This window comes from Kogia breviceps, chromosome 1, assembly GCF_026419965.1.
Source record: "Kogia breviceps isolate mKogBre1 chromosome 1, mKogBre1 haplotype 1, whole genome shotgun sequence".
Taxonomy (NCBI): Eukaryota; Metazoa; Chordata; class Mammalia; order Artiodactyla; family Physeteridae; genus Kogia; species Kogia breviceps.
Window position 1 is genome coordinate 113,237,132 of NC_081310.1, and position 19,822 is coordinate 113,256,953.

The 19,822-nt window shown below is 39.4% G+C and overlaps 2 protein-coding genes across 5 annotated transcripts in view; both read right to left on the reverse strand.

Annotated features, from left to right (window-relative positions):
• LOC131765262 (mitochondrial adenyl nucleotide antiporter SLC25A24) overlaps window positions 1-13,553 on the reverse strand; it is a 51,087-nt gene extending 37,534 nt beyond the window's left edge. The window contains exons 1-3 of one of the 3 annotated variants that reach the window (XM_059078747.2): window positions 13,018-13,452; window positions 9,181-9,271; window positions 784-910 (exon numbers count right to left, since the gene is read on the reverse strand). In XM_059078747.2, coding sequence (XP_058934730.1) covers window positions 784-910; window positions 9,181-9,198 — 145 coding nt within the window. In that variant the 5' untranslated portion in view covers window positions 9,199-9,271; window positions 13,018-13,452. Of the gene's footprint in view, window positions 1-783; window positions 911-9,180; window positions 9,272-13,017 lie in introns of those variants that run through there. The other 2 variants (XM_059078738.2, XM_067041071.1) reach the window with 2 other exon arrangements.
• Window positions 13,554-13,835: 282 nt separating this feature from the next.
• The window catches only part of LOC136794747 (mitochondrial adenyl nucleotide antiporter SLC25A24-like), a 48,109-nt gene continuing 42,122 nt past the window's right edge, over window positions 13,836-19,822 (reverse strand). The window contains exons 2-4 of one of the 2 annotated variants that reach the window (XM_067041083.1): window positions 15,786-15,895; window positions 14,976-15,164; window positions 13,836-14,158 (exon numbers count right to left, since the gene is read on the reverse strand). In XM_067041083.1, the coding sequence (XP_066897184.1) occupies window positions 15,854-15,895 (42 nt within the window). In that variant the 3' untranslated portion in view covers window positions 13,836-14,158; window positions 14,976-15,164; window positions 15,786-15,853. The remainder of the gene's footprint in view (window positions 14,159-14,975; window positions 15,165-15,785; window positions 15,896-19,822) is intronic. The other variant, XM_067041086.1, reaches the window with a different exon arrangement.

Genomic DNA, 19,822 nt, shown 5'->3' on the forward strand with positions numbered 1-19,822 from the left:
GAAAAAGTTTGCCTATCCCTGGTATGAACCATATTTTCTCTCAATCTATTTGTTTAACTTGTTTCTTGAATAACAAATCTTGAATGAAATGGCCTTGACCACTCATGCGTGGGGAGGGTTCTGAGGCTGCATTATACATTTTTAAAATAAATGCCCTCTTCCTATCAAAGGTTGCCTCTGGTGATAAGGGTTTGATAGCTCTTCCCTTTCTCCTACGGTGGCCCTTACTTCTTGCTCCACATGACTGGGACTCTAACTCCAAGCTATTAATCTAAATAGAAAAACTATAATCCCAATCAGAAGGTATATATTTAGATGTCTGCTGTTTTCTTTTCTAACTTTCAGAATCAGAGCATCTTCTTTGATCACATGTAATTCTTTCAAAAAGACTATCAAATATAAGATAATCTGAAAGTTGTTTAAATTTTAGAATATATAATACTTATGCTTAGTATGAATAAAAATAACTCTCTTGCCCAGAGAGCAAAAAAAATAATTATTATTTTTAACCCATAGCTTTAAGTCAAATCAGTACAAGGTTCCCTAATTAATATTTTACAAAGGCCCTACTCACAGCTTATGATTCATTGGGCAAAGCTACATATAACTTTTCTTCACTAAAAACATTCTATATAAAAATCACATTACTAAGAAAAACAAGTATTAACACAAGTAATAATTATCATCTAAAAATAGAGTGACTAAATATACATTGTTTTAGACTTTTGGAAGCATGAGATGTGCTTCTTCATAGCTGGTGATAAATAGAAAAGAAAGACACACCATCATTATTTTTGTCCAAACTCTTAAATGCCAATTTCATTTGTTTCTCATGGTCTTTAAGGTACTTCATAAATTCTTCAAAATCCAGCTTTCTGTCTTTGTTGACATCACCAGTAGTAAAAATTTTCTACAAAAAAGAAAAAAATTAGAGATATTTTTATATGGGTTAAAACTACTATATTTTTTGTACAAACACGTCAAGCAGATTGGCTGTTTTCCTATTAAGACTTGTATTTTATAAATTCCAAGATAGAAGACAAAATCTTGACCTAAATTTAAATGTTTAAAACAGTATTTTTCCCTTTAATTTCCAAAATGAAATAATCTTTTCCTAAAGGTGATTCTTATAAAAAGTTGTCATATCAAACTATCTCTATTAAGAAAAATCATTCCTTTTGAGAAAGAAATAATATATTATTTCACACAAATATATGTATTGATACATAATATATATACATAATATATAGATAAAATATATAAAATTGATAATACTATATATATAATTATATGAATATAATATATAAATGGATACTATATATATACACATGTAATACTATATGTATTATACATACACATATGTACATGTATAATACTATATATTATATATACATATGTACATAATACATATATACATAACACTATATATGGACACACATACATACACAAGAAAAATGTATTCCAGTAATCCTAGGTTAGGTTAACATATTTTTTTAAATCTTATAATTTACCACAGTAACAGAATAAAAAAGAAAAGTCATGTGGTTACCTTAATAAATGCAGAAAAACATTTGATGAATTCAATATCATTTGTGACTAAAAACTCTGAGCAAACTAGGAATGGTGTTTCCTCAAACTAATAAAGGGTATCTACAAAGAATTCTAGCCTTTCTTGTTTAAACTAGTATGACTAGGATTCTCTTATCTGCAACCTAAATGCCATCAATTATTACTTACAGTTTTAAAAGCAAATACATTTGTAGTGTCACTGAAAAATAATTATTGCTATTTAATTACTTTTACAAATTAGATTGAGGATGATTTTCATCTGGAAATTATTTTCTGATTACTCAACACATACACTGGGATTTACATAATCCAAGAGAAAATGTCACAGCATTCTGGGGCCCCATTTATGTACTGAAGTTTCATCTAAGAAGTTTATATTTTGGTCAATGAAAATAACAATGAACAACTATCATTATAGAAATTACAAGTTAAAGGACATCTCTAATGCTATCTTTGAACAGCCTGATTTTTTTTTCCCATATTTCATTAGCCTTTGTTACGGTAAATAAAGATTCCCAGAGTTACAACTGTCTAATGACTCTAATTTTTGAGTTTTCTTGCCTATTCCTCTGTGGAAATAAATACCAGTCAAAGGAGAAAAGGAAAGGCTGTTTATTCTGAGATTACTATAGGAAAAAAGTCAACCACTGTCACTTGTATTTTGGCTCAAAGGCAGCAAGAGTGGGAAAGCTTTATAGTAGGAAAAAAAGGAGTTTTGGGGTGTGCCCTGATTGGAGACTGTTGGCCTGGGAAAACTGTAGGTGGGCTAAAGCAAATGTGGGGCATCCTGTGTGACTGGTTAGGGGGGACATATTTGGCTTTTTCTGGTTGGTCCTAAGTTGGAAGCAGGGACAAAAATTGGGGAAAATGTCAGTTATGAATTAATTTCTGGCCATTTGGGGCTGATTGTCACACAAGTTATTGTTTAGCTTCCTGGACTGTCACTAGAGATAGCATTCTGGCTTCCAGTAAGTCTGACTTACAGTGGGTTGGCTTCCTGCATTGTTTATTATAGACAAGGGGTAGTTTGCTGGGTAGGTCTTAGGTCAAAGTTCAAAATTTTTTAAATTGAAATATAGTTGACATACAGTATTAAGTTAGTTTCAGGTGTACTACATAGTGATTTGACATTTGCACATATTATGTAATTCAAAGTTCAATTTTAAATATGGTCTAACCACTCACTGTCTATTTGCATATTCAGTCTCTCACCTTTCACAGCAAAAAAACAAACCAAATCAAATATCATTCAAAAAATCTGTTATCAGAATAAAAAGTTGTATCTTTTCTTTCTTAGCAGTATGTAAGTACCATTTCTACATTTAAAAAATCAACTGAATTCTCAATCTATATAAATAAACTTCTACTAGGGAAGCTGGAGACATGGGGGAGAAAACTCACATCAAAACTTCCTAGAAGGGCTTCCTTAGTGGCGCAGTGGTTGAGAGTCCGCCTGCGATGCAGGGGACACGGGTTCGTGCCCCTGTCTGGGAGGATCCCACATGCCACTGAGCGGTTAGGCCCGTGAGCCATGGCCGCTGAGCCTGTGCGTCCAGAGCCTGTGCTCCGCAACGGGAGAGGCCCGCGTACCAAAAAAAAAAAAAAACCACTTCCTAGAGATGTCACCATCACCTGAGGAAAAGCCACATCAGTTTCCCTGAAATATAAGGTTCTATGTGGCTGGTGCAGAGACTGCCAGAGTTTTGATATGTGAGACATCATCAGTCATAAAAAGCCTTTATATGGCTCACACCACCTCTTACCAAAAACAAAAGACAAATATGCAAAAAAATGTTTTGATAAAGAAGAAATGTGTTTTAAAGGGTTAAACTTGTTTATGGCATAATCCTGAATTTCTTATGAAAGGTTAGCTTGTATCAAATAAACAAATAGCAATACAAGTCACGTGTGAAAATGTAAGTACAAGAGTAGCTTTAAAAATGCATAAAGGACATTTAGGTTTAAAAGGAAAAACACAATTTAAAAATCCAAGTAGGGCTTCCCTGGTGGCGCAGTGGTTGAGAGTCCGCCTGCCGATGCAGGGGACGCGGGTTTGTGCCCGGGTCCGGGAGGATCCCACATGCCGCGGAGCGACTGGGCCCATGAGCCATGGCCGCTGAGCCTGCGCGTACGGAGCCTGTGCTCCGCAACGGAAGAGGCCACAATAGTGAGAGGCCCGTGTACCGCAAAAAAAAAAAAAAATCCAAGTAAACTTTACAGAGATAATACTTTGGACTGGTCTGGTCCATGGACAACATCCAATCCAGACCTCCGATGTTACAAATGAGGAAACCAGGACACAGTGCTTGGCATATAGAATGTGCTCAAAATACAACTGATCAATGACTAAGTGAATGATCAAAATAAAGACTCCCAAAGTTCACATGGCTAATAGGAAGAGTTTTACCAAATCTTAACATGACAGAACTCATTTGACAGTTTTTTGAGCATGAAGTGCCAATTATCTTAAATGAATTTGCCAGTCTTTAACTCTCATGGATCTCCATCTATTGGGTTAAACATCCAAAGAGCAAAGATAATTGGAAAGTAATAATTATACACAATAACAACTGCTGAACAGAAAATAACTTGGAAATACACTGATAGAAATATGCATTAGGCACTGCATACTGAGAAGGATCCTCTCATCTAGGTTGCTGGGGAAAAGATTTGCAAAGGAAACAATGCCCAAGCTCATTCTTCAAAAGTCTGATGATAAAGGCACCTTATGAGAAAACATCAGCATGGGAGAAACCCCAAGAGTACAAGCCACTCAGACTGATTGCCCTCCTTCCAAGAATAGAAACCAAAATACACCATTAGAGAATTTCCAACTACCACACAACTCCCAAAACACACAGTGATTATGCCAGTTCCCCAAAGTGGGAAGAGAGCATCTTTGGCCTAAATGCACATCTAGGCTACTAATAACAGGTAAGTACATTGAACAAGGTGACTCCAAAAACAAGGTTGCAGCCAACATCTTGAGAGCAATTTGAATTTAGAAGTGTTACTAAAGCCAGGGAGAAAATTGAGAAAAATGCTTGAGAGGAGTATTAGTAACGTTGTTATTCTTCATACAGTAACATTGGTAACAGACCTGAAAACTATAGTGGGGCCCAGCATCAAGCTTGGGAATGTGTAAATTTGGCTTTACCCTTCTCTGCCCAAGGTCCCTCCAGAGTTCTCAGACCCAACATCTCTCCGACCACAGCCCCACTGAAGCCCACCTTCCCTTCATCCTGAATGACTCCTATGTCCTGCAGGCCTTCCTGAATTTCAAGGATGTCCAGGGTCCCATCTTCATTATGGTCTAGGTACGAAAACAGTTCTTCATAGAAGGCATCCATCTGGGATGTTTCTGGCGGCAGAAGTGCTTCGGGTGGTCCACGCTGTGACCCCCGTTAGTCTCCCCGAGATGGAAGTGAGAGGGAGGATGGTGATCTCTGCCCACCACAGGCCAAGTTGGAAAAGACCTAAGGTAGCAGCCGCCTCTCTGCTACAAAAGCCAAAGCCCCTGGGCCAGGTACAGAATGGAAAGGGGATGGTTCATCGCCATGGCTCCACAGTAGAAGCACAAGATGCGCTGGGAGCCTCGGAGGGGTTGGTGCTGGAGGACAGCCCTGGAGTGTGAGGCCATGGAGTCCCGGCCTCACTCCCAGATCAGCCAATCAGACTCCCTGTTTCCCACCTCACTCCAGGAAGAGCCTTCCTGAGAGACCTCCACACAGGTCTGTCTCTAAAGGTAGAACTTCTTTTTAGAGAAAAGTGGGTAGGGGAGTTTTGAGACATGGCCTGTGAGGCCATAATGACTGGTGGTGTGGGTCCAACATATTTTTTTTTAAGTTGTCTGGTCACACCTAAGACTTCTTCTAAGGTTGGGAATTATTGTAATTAAGCTTGGGACCAGAATGAAAATCTAACTATGTGGGCCTTTCCTTCTGTGATCCTCTCCCCCAGTTCCTTATCTTCACTCAGTACCTGCAGTGGCTCCAGAGCAAGGCTGCTGAACAGAAGGAGTCCCATCTCCATCTGTACAGATTTTGGCAGCACACTCGGGAGGATAATCTCAAAATGGGCAGAAGTTAAGTCAACTGGGGTCCAGGAGATACTCATAAACAATGTTTATGGCGTCTTCTTAACCGCCACTTTCCGTAACCACTGAGAGCTCTGGCTTCCCTGTACACATACCTGTGGTCCCTCATCTGGTGCCACTGGAAATGTGGAAGTGTAGTTTCACAGTCAAAATTCTACTTTTTACATATGTTACTTTTAAAAATATCGAGTACTCTTTAAAAACTTGAATGTTAAAATTCATATGGAGTAACAAGAACTCTCATGCTGGTGGGAATGCAAAATGGTACACTATAGAAGACAGTTTGGCAATTTCTTACAAAACTAAACACACTTTTACCATATAATCCAGCAATCATGCTCCTTGGTATCTATCCAAAAGAGCTGAAAATGTATGTCCACATGAAAATCTAAACACAAATGTTTGTAGCAGCTTTATTCATAATTGCCAAAATTGGAAGCAACCAAGATGTAGGTGAACGGGTAAGTAAACTGTGGTACATCCAGACAATGGACCATTATTCAGTGCTAGAAAGAAAAAAGTTATCAAGCCATGAAAAGACATGGAGAAATCTTAAGTGCATATTACTAAGTGAAGAAGCCAATCTGAAAAGGTTACATACTGTATAATTCTAGCAATATCATATTCTGGAAAAGGCAAAACTATAGAGACATTAAAAAGATCAGTGGTTGCCAGACGGTTGGAGAAATGCATGGAAGAATGAATAGGCAGAGCAGAGAGGATTTTTAGTGCAGTGAAAAATACCCTGTATGATTCTGTAACGATGGATACACATCATCACACATTTGTCCAAACCGATAGAATATACAACACCTAAGGTAAACTATGGACTTTGGGTGATATGTCAATGTAGGTTCATCAACTGTAACAAATGTTACCACTCGGTGTCAGATGTTGATCATGGGGGAGGCTATGCGTGCGTGGGGGCAGGTGAGATATGGGAAATCTCTAGATCTTCCTCTTAATTTTGCTGTGAACTTAAAACTGCTCCCCCAAAATAAAATTTTTTTAATTCATAAAGATAATCTAATCAAGCCATTATCTGTCAGTTTTGCTCTATTTACTCATCACGTCAAGTACCGAAAACACAAAGAGGACCATCCCATGTCTTTGAACTACCCATGGGTTTGCCAGGAAGAGATTATGCTATGGTTAGTCATAAGTACTACTGCAAGCTTCGCAATAAACGTTTCTCCCCAGAGCTGCTGAGCAGTGGCATACATCTAATGTTGTTTCACAAGATGTGCTGTGGCCCAATCAACAAGGAATTCTCCAACAAAAGAGAATTTCACAGTCCACAGGGAGTGATCCTTCCCTGGACATTGCAGAGAATGCAAGTAGTCCCAAAGAGTCATAGAAGACAGACATCCAGGCAGGCACAAGAGTCTAAAGACCAAGTAGAAAAGATAGAAGTCACAGCCAGACTTCTGAATAAAGAAAACAGACTACCAGCATTTTATATAACTGATAGAAGAGAGCAAAACATAGACTGATCATCTCATCATTTTATTGCCTTAATTCTAAATCCAGATTTTGGGTGGGGGGGGGCGGGATTCTACACTATTCTGAAGTCTTCCAAGCCTAAATTGAACCAAAATAAGCATACTTCCAGCTAAAACTGCTGACTCTTCATCATGAGTTTATTTTTCTGATTTCCATTTCAGTAAAATAAAATTCAGATTATTTCTTCTGCTCTTTGATGTTCTGAAATTTTTTTCCTCAAAGTACCTCAAATGACATCCAAACATTGGGACTGCCTTTTAAAATGTTCTAATGTGGCCTTTGATGAAAAACAATGAGGAGGAGGGGGAGGCAAAGAGGGAGGAGGGAGGAAACGATGGAAAATACTCCAAAAAGCAGACAGGATTACTAGATTCTTATGGGAAAATTAGTAATAACTACTGTATCTCCTTGTTCCTCATACTACCTTCTACTCTCAATTCCTGAGTCATAGGAGACCTTAATGTGAATTTTATCTCTTCTAAAACACTAATTTCATACTGAGGAGATTTGGAAACACATGGAAAAGCAGAGTCATTCATATCAGAAGAAACCATAATGAGTTCCCTCTAGCTAGTTCTTAATTTTGTCTCAGGATTTGCCTTGATGTCTTTTCCCTTCCCTGTATACTTTTGGAACACTTAGTAACAATTAGTTATTGTATTCCTTATTATGTTCCACATTCTTTCCATTTAAGGCCTAAAGGAACTTAAACAGAAATTTGCTCTCTTCTACATGCCAAATTTGTTACAAAAGCTTGGCAACATGGAGATGAGATCAAGTCAGACGGAAATCTATAGAGATTTCACTTTAGGTTGAATATTGGTTTTAGATGCAAATTATCTTGAAACCTTCCCTTGAAGAATCACCCCATAGTTCTCATTTCTAGATACTCAAGTGGGTAATCTCCCCAATCCTTGACATTATCCAAACCCTTGACCTATGCCTCTGAAATTCTCCCCCATAAAGACTGACCATGTAACCCTAATTCCAAGTATGTGATTGGCTACTGTCGCCCAGGATCCCCTCCACATCCTCTCTTCCTCCTGTTTTTGCACAGCCACCAGAGTGATCTTCCTAAGTCATAAGTCTGCCTGTGTCCCCTCTTGCTTAAAATCTCCCAAGTGCTCCCATCACTCAAAGGATAAAAGTCCAAACCACCTGGCAGGTCCTCAATGCCTTTCATGATCTGGCCCTTGCCTGGCCCTGACATGACACTATTATTCCTCAAGAAGGCCAACTGGTCACTCGGTGGAAAGTCAGTTATATTGGGTGCCTCCTGTGGTGTAAGGGGCACTGGGTCTTCCTCAAAGGAAGGTAGGGGTTTCCCTTTCCTGCCCACAAAGGTTCAGATAGCACCACTATCTGGGGGCTTGTGGAATGCCTGATCCACAGGCATGAAATCCCTACAGAACACAGCATCTGACCAGGGGATCCCTTCATAGTGTAAGAGGTGTGGATGTGGGCCCGAGACCACTGGATCCACTGGCCATTTCACACCCCACACCATCCGGAAGCAGCCAACCTCACAGAATGCTGGAATGTCCTACTGAAAGCACAGCTGAAGCACCACCTAGGAGACAATATTTGGCAAAAATGGGTTGCCATCCTTCGGGATTCCGTTATGTACACTAAACCAGAGACCTACCATGTGGCTCTGTGCCCCCAAAAGGAAGAATACATGAGTCCAGGAACTAAGAGGTGGAAGCAGGAGCAGTCCCACTTACTGTCACTCCCAATGACCCAATGGGGACTTTTTGCTTCCCATCCCCACAATTCTGGGCTCTGCAGGGTTAGCTTCTGGTCCCCAAGCAGGATAGACATACTCTTGTCAGGGAACACAATGAGGGTCCCATTGAACTACAAGCTGTAGCTTCCACCTGGACATTTGTAACTCCTTGTGTCCAGGGACCAACAGGCAAGAAAAGAAGTCACCCTCTTAGTAGGTGTAAATTGGCCCTGATCAGCAGAAGCAGGGCTGCTTCTATACCACCGAGACAGAGAGGAATACTTACGGAACTCAGATGATCCATGTGGACTCCAGGGATGCCCAGTTATAACTGTGAATGGGCACATGCAGCAGCATTGGCCTGAGAAGCTCAGACACTGCAGAAAGGAAAGTTTGGGTCACACCACCAGGTAAGTCACAAAGACCTGCAGAGATTCTAGCTGAGTGTGAGTGGAATTTAAAATAGACAGTCAAGAAGGGAAATCATGAGTACCAGTTGTGACCAAGTGAAGCAATGGGGACTATAGTTTGTCCCACTGTCCTCCCTGAGGAAGAGACGCTGAGAACAATAAGGGAGCACTCCCCAAACCTATGCTGAGAAGCACATCTGTGGGTGCCATGGAGTGGCCTGTGGAGGCCAGGTCAGATCGCTCCACAGGCGAACACTCCTGTTTCCTCTCCCTTACCCTTCTTTTGCACACCCAATCCCATCTTGGTTTCTGCTCCTAGGAGAACCAGAAATGACGCAGTTAGCACCAGCAGTAGCCCAAGACAAGAGGTGAGAACATGGGGTTTGGGAACTGGCTCATTCACTGCCCAGCAGGCAAAGAGTCCTGAGTGAAACATGGGGCAAGGATGATGCCTTGTACAAGGTAGGAGCCCAAAGCTGAAGATTTCCCAGCGGTGACCTGGGAAAACAACCTGTTTGAGGGGAACTCTCTGGCTAGTGCAATGACTCAGGCATTTGTAAAATATTGGGGGAACCATGCTATAAGGGTAGGCAAGAAAGCATAATGATGAAAGGAGCAATTGACCAGGAAGCTAACACAATGCTAAATTTGAATACACCAGCAGTATAGTCTATTATATAGTCTGTTTTCAAAATAAAAGGGAAAATCAACAGAATTATAAAGGAAAGTTAGCAAATGTACAATCTCAGAGGAAATTTTGATACCGCTCTTTCAAAAGTGATGGTAGTAACAGTTTTAGATAATTTAAAGGCTAATTGATTGCTTATTAGGTACCATGAATTATTCTAAATACTTTACATATTTTAATTCACCTATTCTTCACAATAACCCTATGAGATAAGTACTCATGTTACCTCTGTCACAGATGAGGAAGCTAAAAAGATATTTTTAATGGCCCAAAGTTAACTAGTAAGTAGCAGAACCAAGATTTAAACCCACGTGGTTTGACTAGATATTTCTTATTTTCTTACAAGCTCATCTATGTATGTAAAAAGATGTTTATCTGGAAAAACTATAGAATCAATAAAAAGATCAGTGGTTGGGGGTGTGGGAATGAATAGGCAGAGCACAGAGGACTTTCAGGGCAGTAGTAATACTCTATATGATATTATAATAATGGATACATGTCATTATATATTTCTCCAAACCCATAGAACATACAACACCAAGAGTGAACCCTAAGGTAAACTATGGACTTAAAGTGGTAATGAGGTGTCAATGTTTTTTACCTTTGGTAAAAAACGTACCATTCTGATGAGTGATGTTGACAATGGGGGAGGCTATGTATGCGATGTTTAGAGGCAGAGGGTGTATGGGAAATCTCTGTACCTTCCTCTCAATTTTGTTGTAAACAAAAAAACTGCTCTAAAAAATTGTCTTTTATATATTTATCTTATTTTCTCCAACATTTCTAGGTATCTAGCAACAGGAGAATTTTTGGTTTCTTGTCCTACATATGCTGGAAATAAAAGCACTAACAACTGCTTTACAGTTAAATTTTTTTTCTTTTAATTATTTCAAATGAGCCACTGTCTTGTTTAGATTTCACATCACAGCGTTAAATCTTTTTGCACCACTGTGCTTTAGATCACTGAGACATGACCCTCATCTTCAAGATGTTTGGTCTTAGTGGAGGGCACAGTCAATAAATAAAAATAGTACCTTTTGAAAATTATAGCAGTAGTGATATAGGAGACAAAGATCTACAAATAGTAGGGTGAGACCAACTCTTCTATAGAGAGTGGTCCAGAAAAGCTCATCACAAAGGAGGTGATATTTATTTTTTAAAAAAACTCTATTTTTTCCTAATCATAAAAATAATAATGTATGATCATTTTTAAAAATTGAAATAATACAAAAATTGTGAAGAAAAAAGTAACAAGGTAATTTAACTCCTACCATCCAGAAGTAATCATTATTAACCTTTAATTGAAGAATATATCCATTAAAAAAGAGTGCTGGGAATAATTAATAATATCTGGCATGAGCACAGAGTGATACTATGTATATGTATATGTATGTAGGTATAAAATATATTTTATGTATATGTATAGAATACGTATATTGTGTGTGTGACAAATATATGCCATCCTGTTCTATGTTTGCATACATACAGTTTTATACAACTTATTTTATAATTTGTTCTTATATAAATTTTGGAAAATTAAAGACATTTTTTATTCCTGAGTCTCTCTCTCTTTTTATTAATCAGTCTTGCTAGAGATTTGTCTATTTTATTCATATTTTCAAAGAACCAACCAAAAAAGCATATAGTTGGAAATTTAAAGCACACATTTAAACAATTCATGGGTCAAAGATGAAATCATACTGGAAATTAGAAAATACTTAGAACTAAATTACAACAAAAGTACAAACTTACGGGATGCAACTAAAGAAGTGATTAAAGTGATACTGTAGCTCAAAATTAATAAATCAAGCATTTATTAATAACTCAAGAAATTAGAAAAGGGACAAATGAGTAAACCCAAAGAAAGTAAAAGGAAATAAACAAAAGTTAATGGAAGAAAATTTTAAAAACAGAGACAATCTTCAAAAAGTACCAAAAGTTGGTTCTTTCAGTGTATGAATAAAAACGACAAAGGTTGAAGGGGAAAAAAAAAAGATCGGCAAGAAAAAAAGATTTAGCATGATTGAAGAGGAAGCGGGGTGGGAGGGAGATATCAGGAATAAAACAGAGAACATAACTACAGATACAGTCAGAACTTGTTTTAAATCACAAGTGAATATAAATATTATGAGCCTTGGACAGAATGGGCAGTTTCCCAAAGGTTATAACTTACTAAATCTGACTCAAGAAGAAATAGTAACCTGAAGAGGCCTGTTAACTACTAAAGACATGAATGAGTAGCTTAAACTATAACTACTATAAAACAGTTTTTGGCTCTTATAGCTTAATCACTTTCCCTCTTGGGATAGGGAATGCCAGTGTCCTCCTACGTTTCAGTGGGGTTGGAGAGGTTCCAAATATCTCTCCTGATAGGGGCTGCACTTCAGGAACACAATTAAAATGACTCAGAGAAGCTGATATCGCTCATACGATGGGCCAACCCTTCATTCAGGTCAACTTATGTACTCAGGGCATTAAGAATGTCTTAAACAATGGAATGTCACCTCTCCTCAACGGGAAGTTGGGGGAAACCTACTACTGTTTCAAACAGTTTTGAAACAGTAGACAAACTAGCTGGTGTAAAAAAACAGCTTCGAAGAGATACAAAATGTGAGACTTTATACAGAACTTGGGGCCCACTGAAGTGTGAGAGTTAACAACAACAAAAAAAAACCAAAAGTGTCTAAATTTTTGCATAGGCTTAAAAAGGACTGGGATGCATTCAGACCAAAAGTACTGGGCACAGGATTTTAAATTCTTAGAGTGAGCCAGAGGGTCCACTGCACTAATTTTTCTGGAAAAGTACCGGTAGCCTTTCAGATCCTGACGCGCATCCCTTCCGGAGTACCTGGCCCCATTTCCGAGATTCTAAACCCATCCGCGGTTCTGAACCCACTCACCCACTCGCGGGCTGGAAGCCACAGTTCCACCTACTTCCTAAAGAGCCGCAGGCAGCCGCCCTCCATCCTGCCAGAGCCCAGAGTTCCCGCAGGCCTCCCGACCCTCGGGCCGCGCAGCGACCCACCTCCTCGGCGTCCTGGCCCAGGGGGATGCCCAGGTTCTTGAGACCCTCCTGCAGCTCGCGGATGTCCACCACGCCGTCCCCGTTGCGGTCCAGCTTGTGGAAGAGGGTCTCGTAGCGCGTCGGCGGCTCCGCGTCCTGGCAGGCCGCCGCGGGCAGCACGAAGCCCCGCAGCCAGCGCAGCATGATCCCGGAGACGCGGGCCGGCCCAGCCGAGGGAGGTCGGGGGGGACGAGGGCTGCTCGGGCGCGAGGCCTGGCTGTAAGGGCCCCGCGGCGCGCAAGCTGAAAAGAGCCAAGTCCCACCCGAGCCCGGCTCGGTGTACAGGGAGTGGCCGCTCCCGCTGCTGCCTGGGGAGGAGCTCGCCCGGCGCCGGCCTCCCGGAGAGGCGCGGGGGACAGGCCAGGCGCTGCCTGGAGCAGTCAGGAAGTGAAAGGGCTGCAGGGTGTGGCCCGGGAGGGGCTGTGGGACGTGGGGGCGTGAGCTCTGCGGCGTCCCTAGTGGAACTGTCAGGGGCGCGGCCCGAGCCAGTCCCCGGAGGTTGTGGAATTCTGCATCAGCGTATTAAATAAAGGTGGAGCGGGGGACGGAGGAGGGGGGTGGCTGTGAACGCGAGGATAGGGAGAGCAGCCTGAAGCTCAGGTTACTTAACTTCAAGCTCCCTTCCCTTCGGGCTTGGAACCCTGGCGAACTGCCCAGAAACAGTCCTCTCTGCAGGGACACTGGGCTTTCTCGGGCTTTGTCTCGCACAGATCTCGCACTTTTTCGTGTAACTCCACGGACACTACACATCTCTGGGACTGTTTTCTTTTTTTTTTTTTAACATCTTTATTGGAGTATAATTGCTTTACAATGGTGTGTTAGTTTCTGCTTTATAACAAAATGAATCAGTTATACATATACATATATCCTCATATCTCCTCCCTCTTGCGTCTCCCTCCCACCCTCCCTATCCCACCCCTCTAGGTGGTCACAAAGCACCAAGCTGATCTCCCTGTGCTATGCGGCTGCTTCCCACTAGCTATCTATTTTACGTTTGGTAGTGTATATATGTGGGACTGTTTTCTAGTCACAAAAAATGAGAGAGTTGGGTGGCTGCTCACCTGGGATGGGAATTGAGCTTTAAGAAGCAGAGGAGTTAAATCTGAAAGCAATTAAGAAACAGAAAGAACACTTAAAACGAATACGGTATCATATAATTATAGCTCAACAAAACTGAGCGCGGGGTTGGGGGGCACTCAAGGGTCTTTTACAGAAACTATCAACATCCATCCAGGTGGGCAGCGGTAAAAAGAGGGATTACTTTACAGCTTAGTGTGATCTGCCTCGATAAATCTTAGGGAGCATCTGCTATCAGCACTTATTAGAAAAACTTCAGGCCCCTCCCTCTCAAGATGGATGCAGTTACAAGGCTTGGGGTTTATTACCCAGGAAAGACAGAACTTCTTACTGCACAACATGGGATAAGTGAAGGAACAGTGGACCTCCAAAGAAAATACCAGACAGGGTCCTAATCCTTAAACTGTGTAAACGTGGAGATGTGGCATAACCTCCCTGGGTAGCCTCTCTCCTCAGTAAAATGAGAGTATGAATATCTGCCTCATAACAACAAGGTTGTATATTGTATGTGAAAGATCTTAACACTCTCAAGTGCCAATCAGATGAGATATTAATTGTAATAATTCTCTGTTCATCCACAGCTGCTTATAGAAACTATCACTGTGTTCCTGTCACCTGCAGGAGATACAGATCTGTATTTGTACTATAAATAAGGATCTGCCCACTTTTTCTGGAACACTAAACAAAAACTAGTTCCAACAAAATCCAGGAACTCAGACCTTGAATTTACTTACCCTCATACTATTTTATATATTTAAGACATACGCAAATCTAGAGCTTGTAAACTGAGGACTGCTTGTTTAGTAAAATCATCTTGAAACCAATTTGCTTATTTTACTTACAATTTCCAGTTTTGTTAAGAATTATCCTCTTCCTTTGGAAAGGCTTTCAAACGTCATCAAATTTTCTATCCATCTTTAAAAACCTCTTTCAATCCCTGCGATGAACACTCTGTACTTGAAGAGAAGCTGCTTGAAATGGTCATCCCAGCCTTAAATGTTTTTCTTCTTCTTCTTTTCTCTCTTTTCTTTCTTTGGAGGAAATAGAGGAATTACCTGTCAAAATTTTGACTGAGAAAACTTATGTTCACACAAAAACTTGTACAAGAATGTTTATAGCAGTTTTCTTCATAATTGCCAAAACCCAGAAATAAGCAAAATTTCTTAAATGGGTGAATAGATAAGCAACCTGTGTTACATTCATACAGTGGAATACTACTCAGCAATAAAAAGGAATGAACTGATGCATGCAACCATACATTACATGACATTCTAGAAAAGGCAAAACTGTAGAGACAGAAAACAGATCAGTGGTTGTCAGGTGCTGAGGGGCAGGGAGGGAGTGATGGAACTGTTCTGTGTTTTGATTATGGTGGTGTTTATGCAACTGTATGAACTTGTTAAAATGCACAGCACTGTGCACTCTCTGGAAATATACCTCAATAAATCTGACTTAAATAAAATGGAATAAGAATTCTTAGCTCAAAAGATCGCTGTGAAAATCAAAGTAGCTTATGAAGTACATAAACTTCAAGACTAGCTACAGAAAAGCGTGGTTGCAGACCAGCAGCATCAGTATCACTTGAGAGCTTGTTAGGAATACAGAATCTCAGCACCACCACTCCAGGTCTACTAAATAAGAGTCGCACTTACACAAGAGCCTCAGGTGATCTTTCACACATTCAGGTTTAAGAAGCTCTGCTAGTATAAAGTAATACCACTCAAAGTGTAGTTTGCACACGTGCCAGACTGCAGGCTGTTACCTGTTCACAACAAGGTAAATCAGAGATTAAGAGGAAACATTTAGAAACTTTACAGCAGTTTGATAGAGTAATTTCCTATTTGTTGAATCTAGTACATAAGAAAACCCTCAAGGCTTGTCTTTTTATTTCAATTTTCTAATAATTCATTTTTCATTTTTCAAATAAAAGTATCTGTCTGCAATGAGTTAAGGAAACACTGTTACCACACCTAATAAAGGTATAATTAACAATAGCAACTTAAGCATGAGAAAAGGAAATGTTACATAGATATTTAAACATCTGCATGAGAGAGGGCATCCCTACCCACTTGTATGCTGGTAATTCTCAAAGACCAGTGTTCCTACAGAGGTCAAGAGCAGAAACCCTGAACTCATTCGCTTCCATAGCCCAATTTATTTCCATGGTCAGGACAGAAGTCTGGGGTTCAGCTTGCTTCCATTTTTCCCAGCATCTAGCCTTCTCAAGTACTACTGTCTTCCACTGGAACAACTTTTGAACTTAATCAATTTCATCTACTTTGGTCTTCAAAGACCTCTTTCAACACCTACTTTGAATACCATATAGTTAGGGGGATCTGCTTGAATAATCGTTCTAGATTTTCAGAGTTTTAGCTGGTAAACAAGTTTACCCGTTTTATTTACGGGAACACTTAGTTCCAATAAGACCAAAGTCTCAGCTGGTCCACAAAGACCTGATCCTATTTCAAAATCCTGGTCATTGCTGTCTCAAATTTAAGTGATCACAAAGTGGGCTAAGAGTTTGATTGGCTCACTGTAAAACCATCACTGGAAAGACAATTTTATCATACAATGAGTTTTAAATTTGAATGTTCTTGTAGTCTTTAGGGGAACAATAATCATTTTAAGTTTTGACTCATTTATAACATTAAGATAAGTGGGTATTCTCCCCAAGTTTTCCAAGGCATTTAGGAGACAGAAATCCAGATAAGAAGGTGAATTCTGTCTCTGGCTCAGCCTATCCACTATCTCCAATCCCCCAAAAGGTAAATGCAGACAACTCTCAATCACAAAAACATGGCACTTAATTACTGAAAAACTGCCATTATTATTGAATCATGTAAATAATTCCCATTTCAAACCAGCTGTGTCAAATTCAAACTGGATTCAAAACCACATACCTCATCACTTTGAAAATAATTATGTGAAAGACTGTGTTCAGACCATCTTCAGTTTGTGAACATTTGTGTAAATTTTGTCCTGAAGACCAATAGATTGAAAGTGCAGGGAAAATAATTGCACATCTATTTAAGAATCAATAATCATGGAAATTGTATCAATATTCTATACTTATGTTTTTGTATGTAAAGCCTCCATCTCCCTCCCTACTTCCCTCCCTCCCTCTCTTCCTCCTCAAATCACCAGTTAAAAGCTATTAGGCAGGCTTGAGGAAAGCTGCCCAGCATGGATCAAAGCTCAAGGAAAAAAGGAAGCTGAGCAGGGCAGCAGTCTAATGGTTGGGAGACTAGTTACATACAAGATGATAGAGCAAATAAATAAATATACTGAGGATAATGAGAGCTAGGCTTCTTGTTGTCAGGGAAGTGAGTTACAAATATGCCAAGAGGAAAGCTAGAATGAACCCTATAGTGTTGGATTTGAATTAGTGGTATTGGTGTGAATTCATGGTTTTAAATATTTTTAGATACAGAAATATAGAGGGGTGTCTGTACTCACGGAGCATACAATTGAGTCAGAGGAGACAAAATAACTATACCTCCAGGATACTGTAATTGGAAGAAATTTGGGCCATGTAAATAACAAGAAAACTAAGAATCTACAGAACAATAAAAATTTGCTCCTCTAACATTCATGTTAACAGTTTTACTGTGCAGAGAGAAATTTCAAATGCACATTTTTCATTTTAAAGTGTTCATAACTCATATTTAAAATGGGACTTTTGCTTTTTTTATTTCACTCATACCTTATTGCTATATATACTCAAAAATTAAATGTCTTTTACATTGCTTGTGTCTTCATAATACCTTCAAACTCATGATCACTTGTTTCTTTGTAGTAATGTGACCGTACTTGTATCTTTTTAATAAGTTTGAAATAGTCTGCAAGCAATTCAATTTGCAGAAAGTCCATCTTTTTAGTACATTTTCAAAGTGTTATTTTTCCTTTCGAAGGAAAAGGATCCACTATTGGAAAAGTAGCCACAATGTAATGTTGCTACCAACTCAGTAGAGGGTGCTGCAACTTAAAGATGAAGAATAGCTTTGGGATAAATACTAGTAAAAACAGAGAGGGAAATGCAGGCAGGAGGAGATCAAAGGAAAGAAGGAAGATTAGTGGGTCTTTATTTTTTTAGTAATCAATATAATAGTTATGGATTCCTAAAATATACTCACAAAAAAATACAGAACTAAAATATTATTTAAAACCTGGGTATAACACAACATATTTTTTTCTTTCTTAAAAAATATTCTCTGTCCATATTCACTCACTATGCTCTCCAATAAAACTAAAGTAAATCAACAGAAAAAATGTAATACATTTATCTTAAAAATTATTTTATATGTTGCAAACACAATCTATTTCATCAGCATCCTACTATCAATAACAAAATCAAAGTTTCATATGGAGTCAAGAAGTTTATAATCCCTGTGAATGATTTCTCAGTGACTCAATCATCTATTTAAGCCCTGAAGTATATAATGTAACTTTGTGCTACAAAAAAAAAGGGCAAGTGGTGGTTAAAGTTCATTTTGTAAACCTTGAAACCTCCTGTTGTCAAAATGTACTGCTTTTTAAAGTTGTTGTAGTGTTGATTCTTCTTTGTTATTGTTGTTCATTTTAATTAACCTTCCCCTTTAATGTCTTCTAGATGTTGACTCTGTATAAGTCATTATGTGTGTGTTCATGAGTTTAGTCATATTATACCCTAATTTCATATTTTCTATTTTCAAAAAAAATATTTGAGGAAACTTAGTAGGCTCTAAAGAGAAAGTGTTTGGAGACTCCAACTGCCAGAAACCCAGTCTGAGCTAACTTATGCAAGAAGAGAAGGACTACAGCTGGAACTCAGGTAAAACAAGAAGCATGAAGTGGAACAGCCTCAAGATTCTGAATGTTGTATCTCTGCTCCCATCTGTGCTCCTGCTTCTGTCTTCTCCCACAATGCAGATCAGTTTTCCTCACATAGTAGGAAACATGGTTGTAACTAACAGCTCCCAGTTTTATATCTTACTACCTCAGGTACCAGAGACAGCTTTTCGTAATGCTCTTTCTGGTACTAAGTTCTCTAAATCCTCATGAGGGACTCCTTGACTTAGGTTAGGTTAGGTGCTCACCACTGGAGAAATTAATAATGTCCGTGGGCCCAAGATTATGTCAATGCATTGCAGTTCCCAGTGAATCCAAATAAGAAAGTGGAGAAGTGCATTTTCTGGAAGAGGATCTAGATGTACAAATAGATTTGTCTTATTAAATTTAATTGACTTAGGTTTCAGTGTATCAGATTATATATAATTTGTCAAATGTTCAAAAGTCAGTTCCACTTGAAAACAAATCAGAAAAGTAAAGCATCTCTGAAACTGACTTATTTAAGTCAATGGCAAAATGGGATTCAATTAAAAACCAAATTTAGGGGCTTCCCTGGTGGCGCAGTGGTTGGGAGTCTGCCTGCCGATGCGGGGGACACGGGTTCATGCCCCGGTCCAGGAAGATCCCACATGCCGTGGAGTGGCTGGGCCCGTGACCCATGGCCTCTGAGCCTGCACGTCCGGAGGCTGTGCTCCGCAACAGGAGAGGCCACAACAGTGAGAGGCCTGCTTACTGACAAAAAAAAAAAAAAAACAACCAAATTTATAAGCAACTTTGTAGGAATATACATTTTATATAAAGTAATGCAGAATTAACAGGCTGTTAAATAGAAATTTAACTAAGATACCAAGACAGCATATAT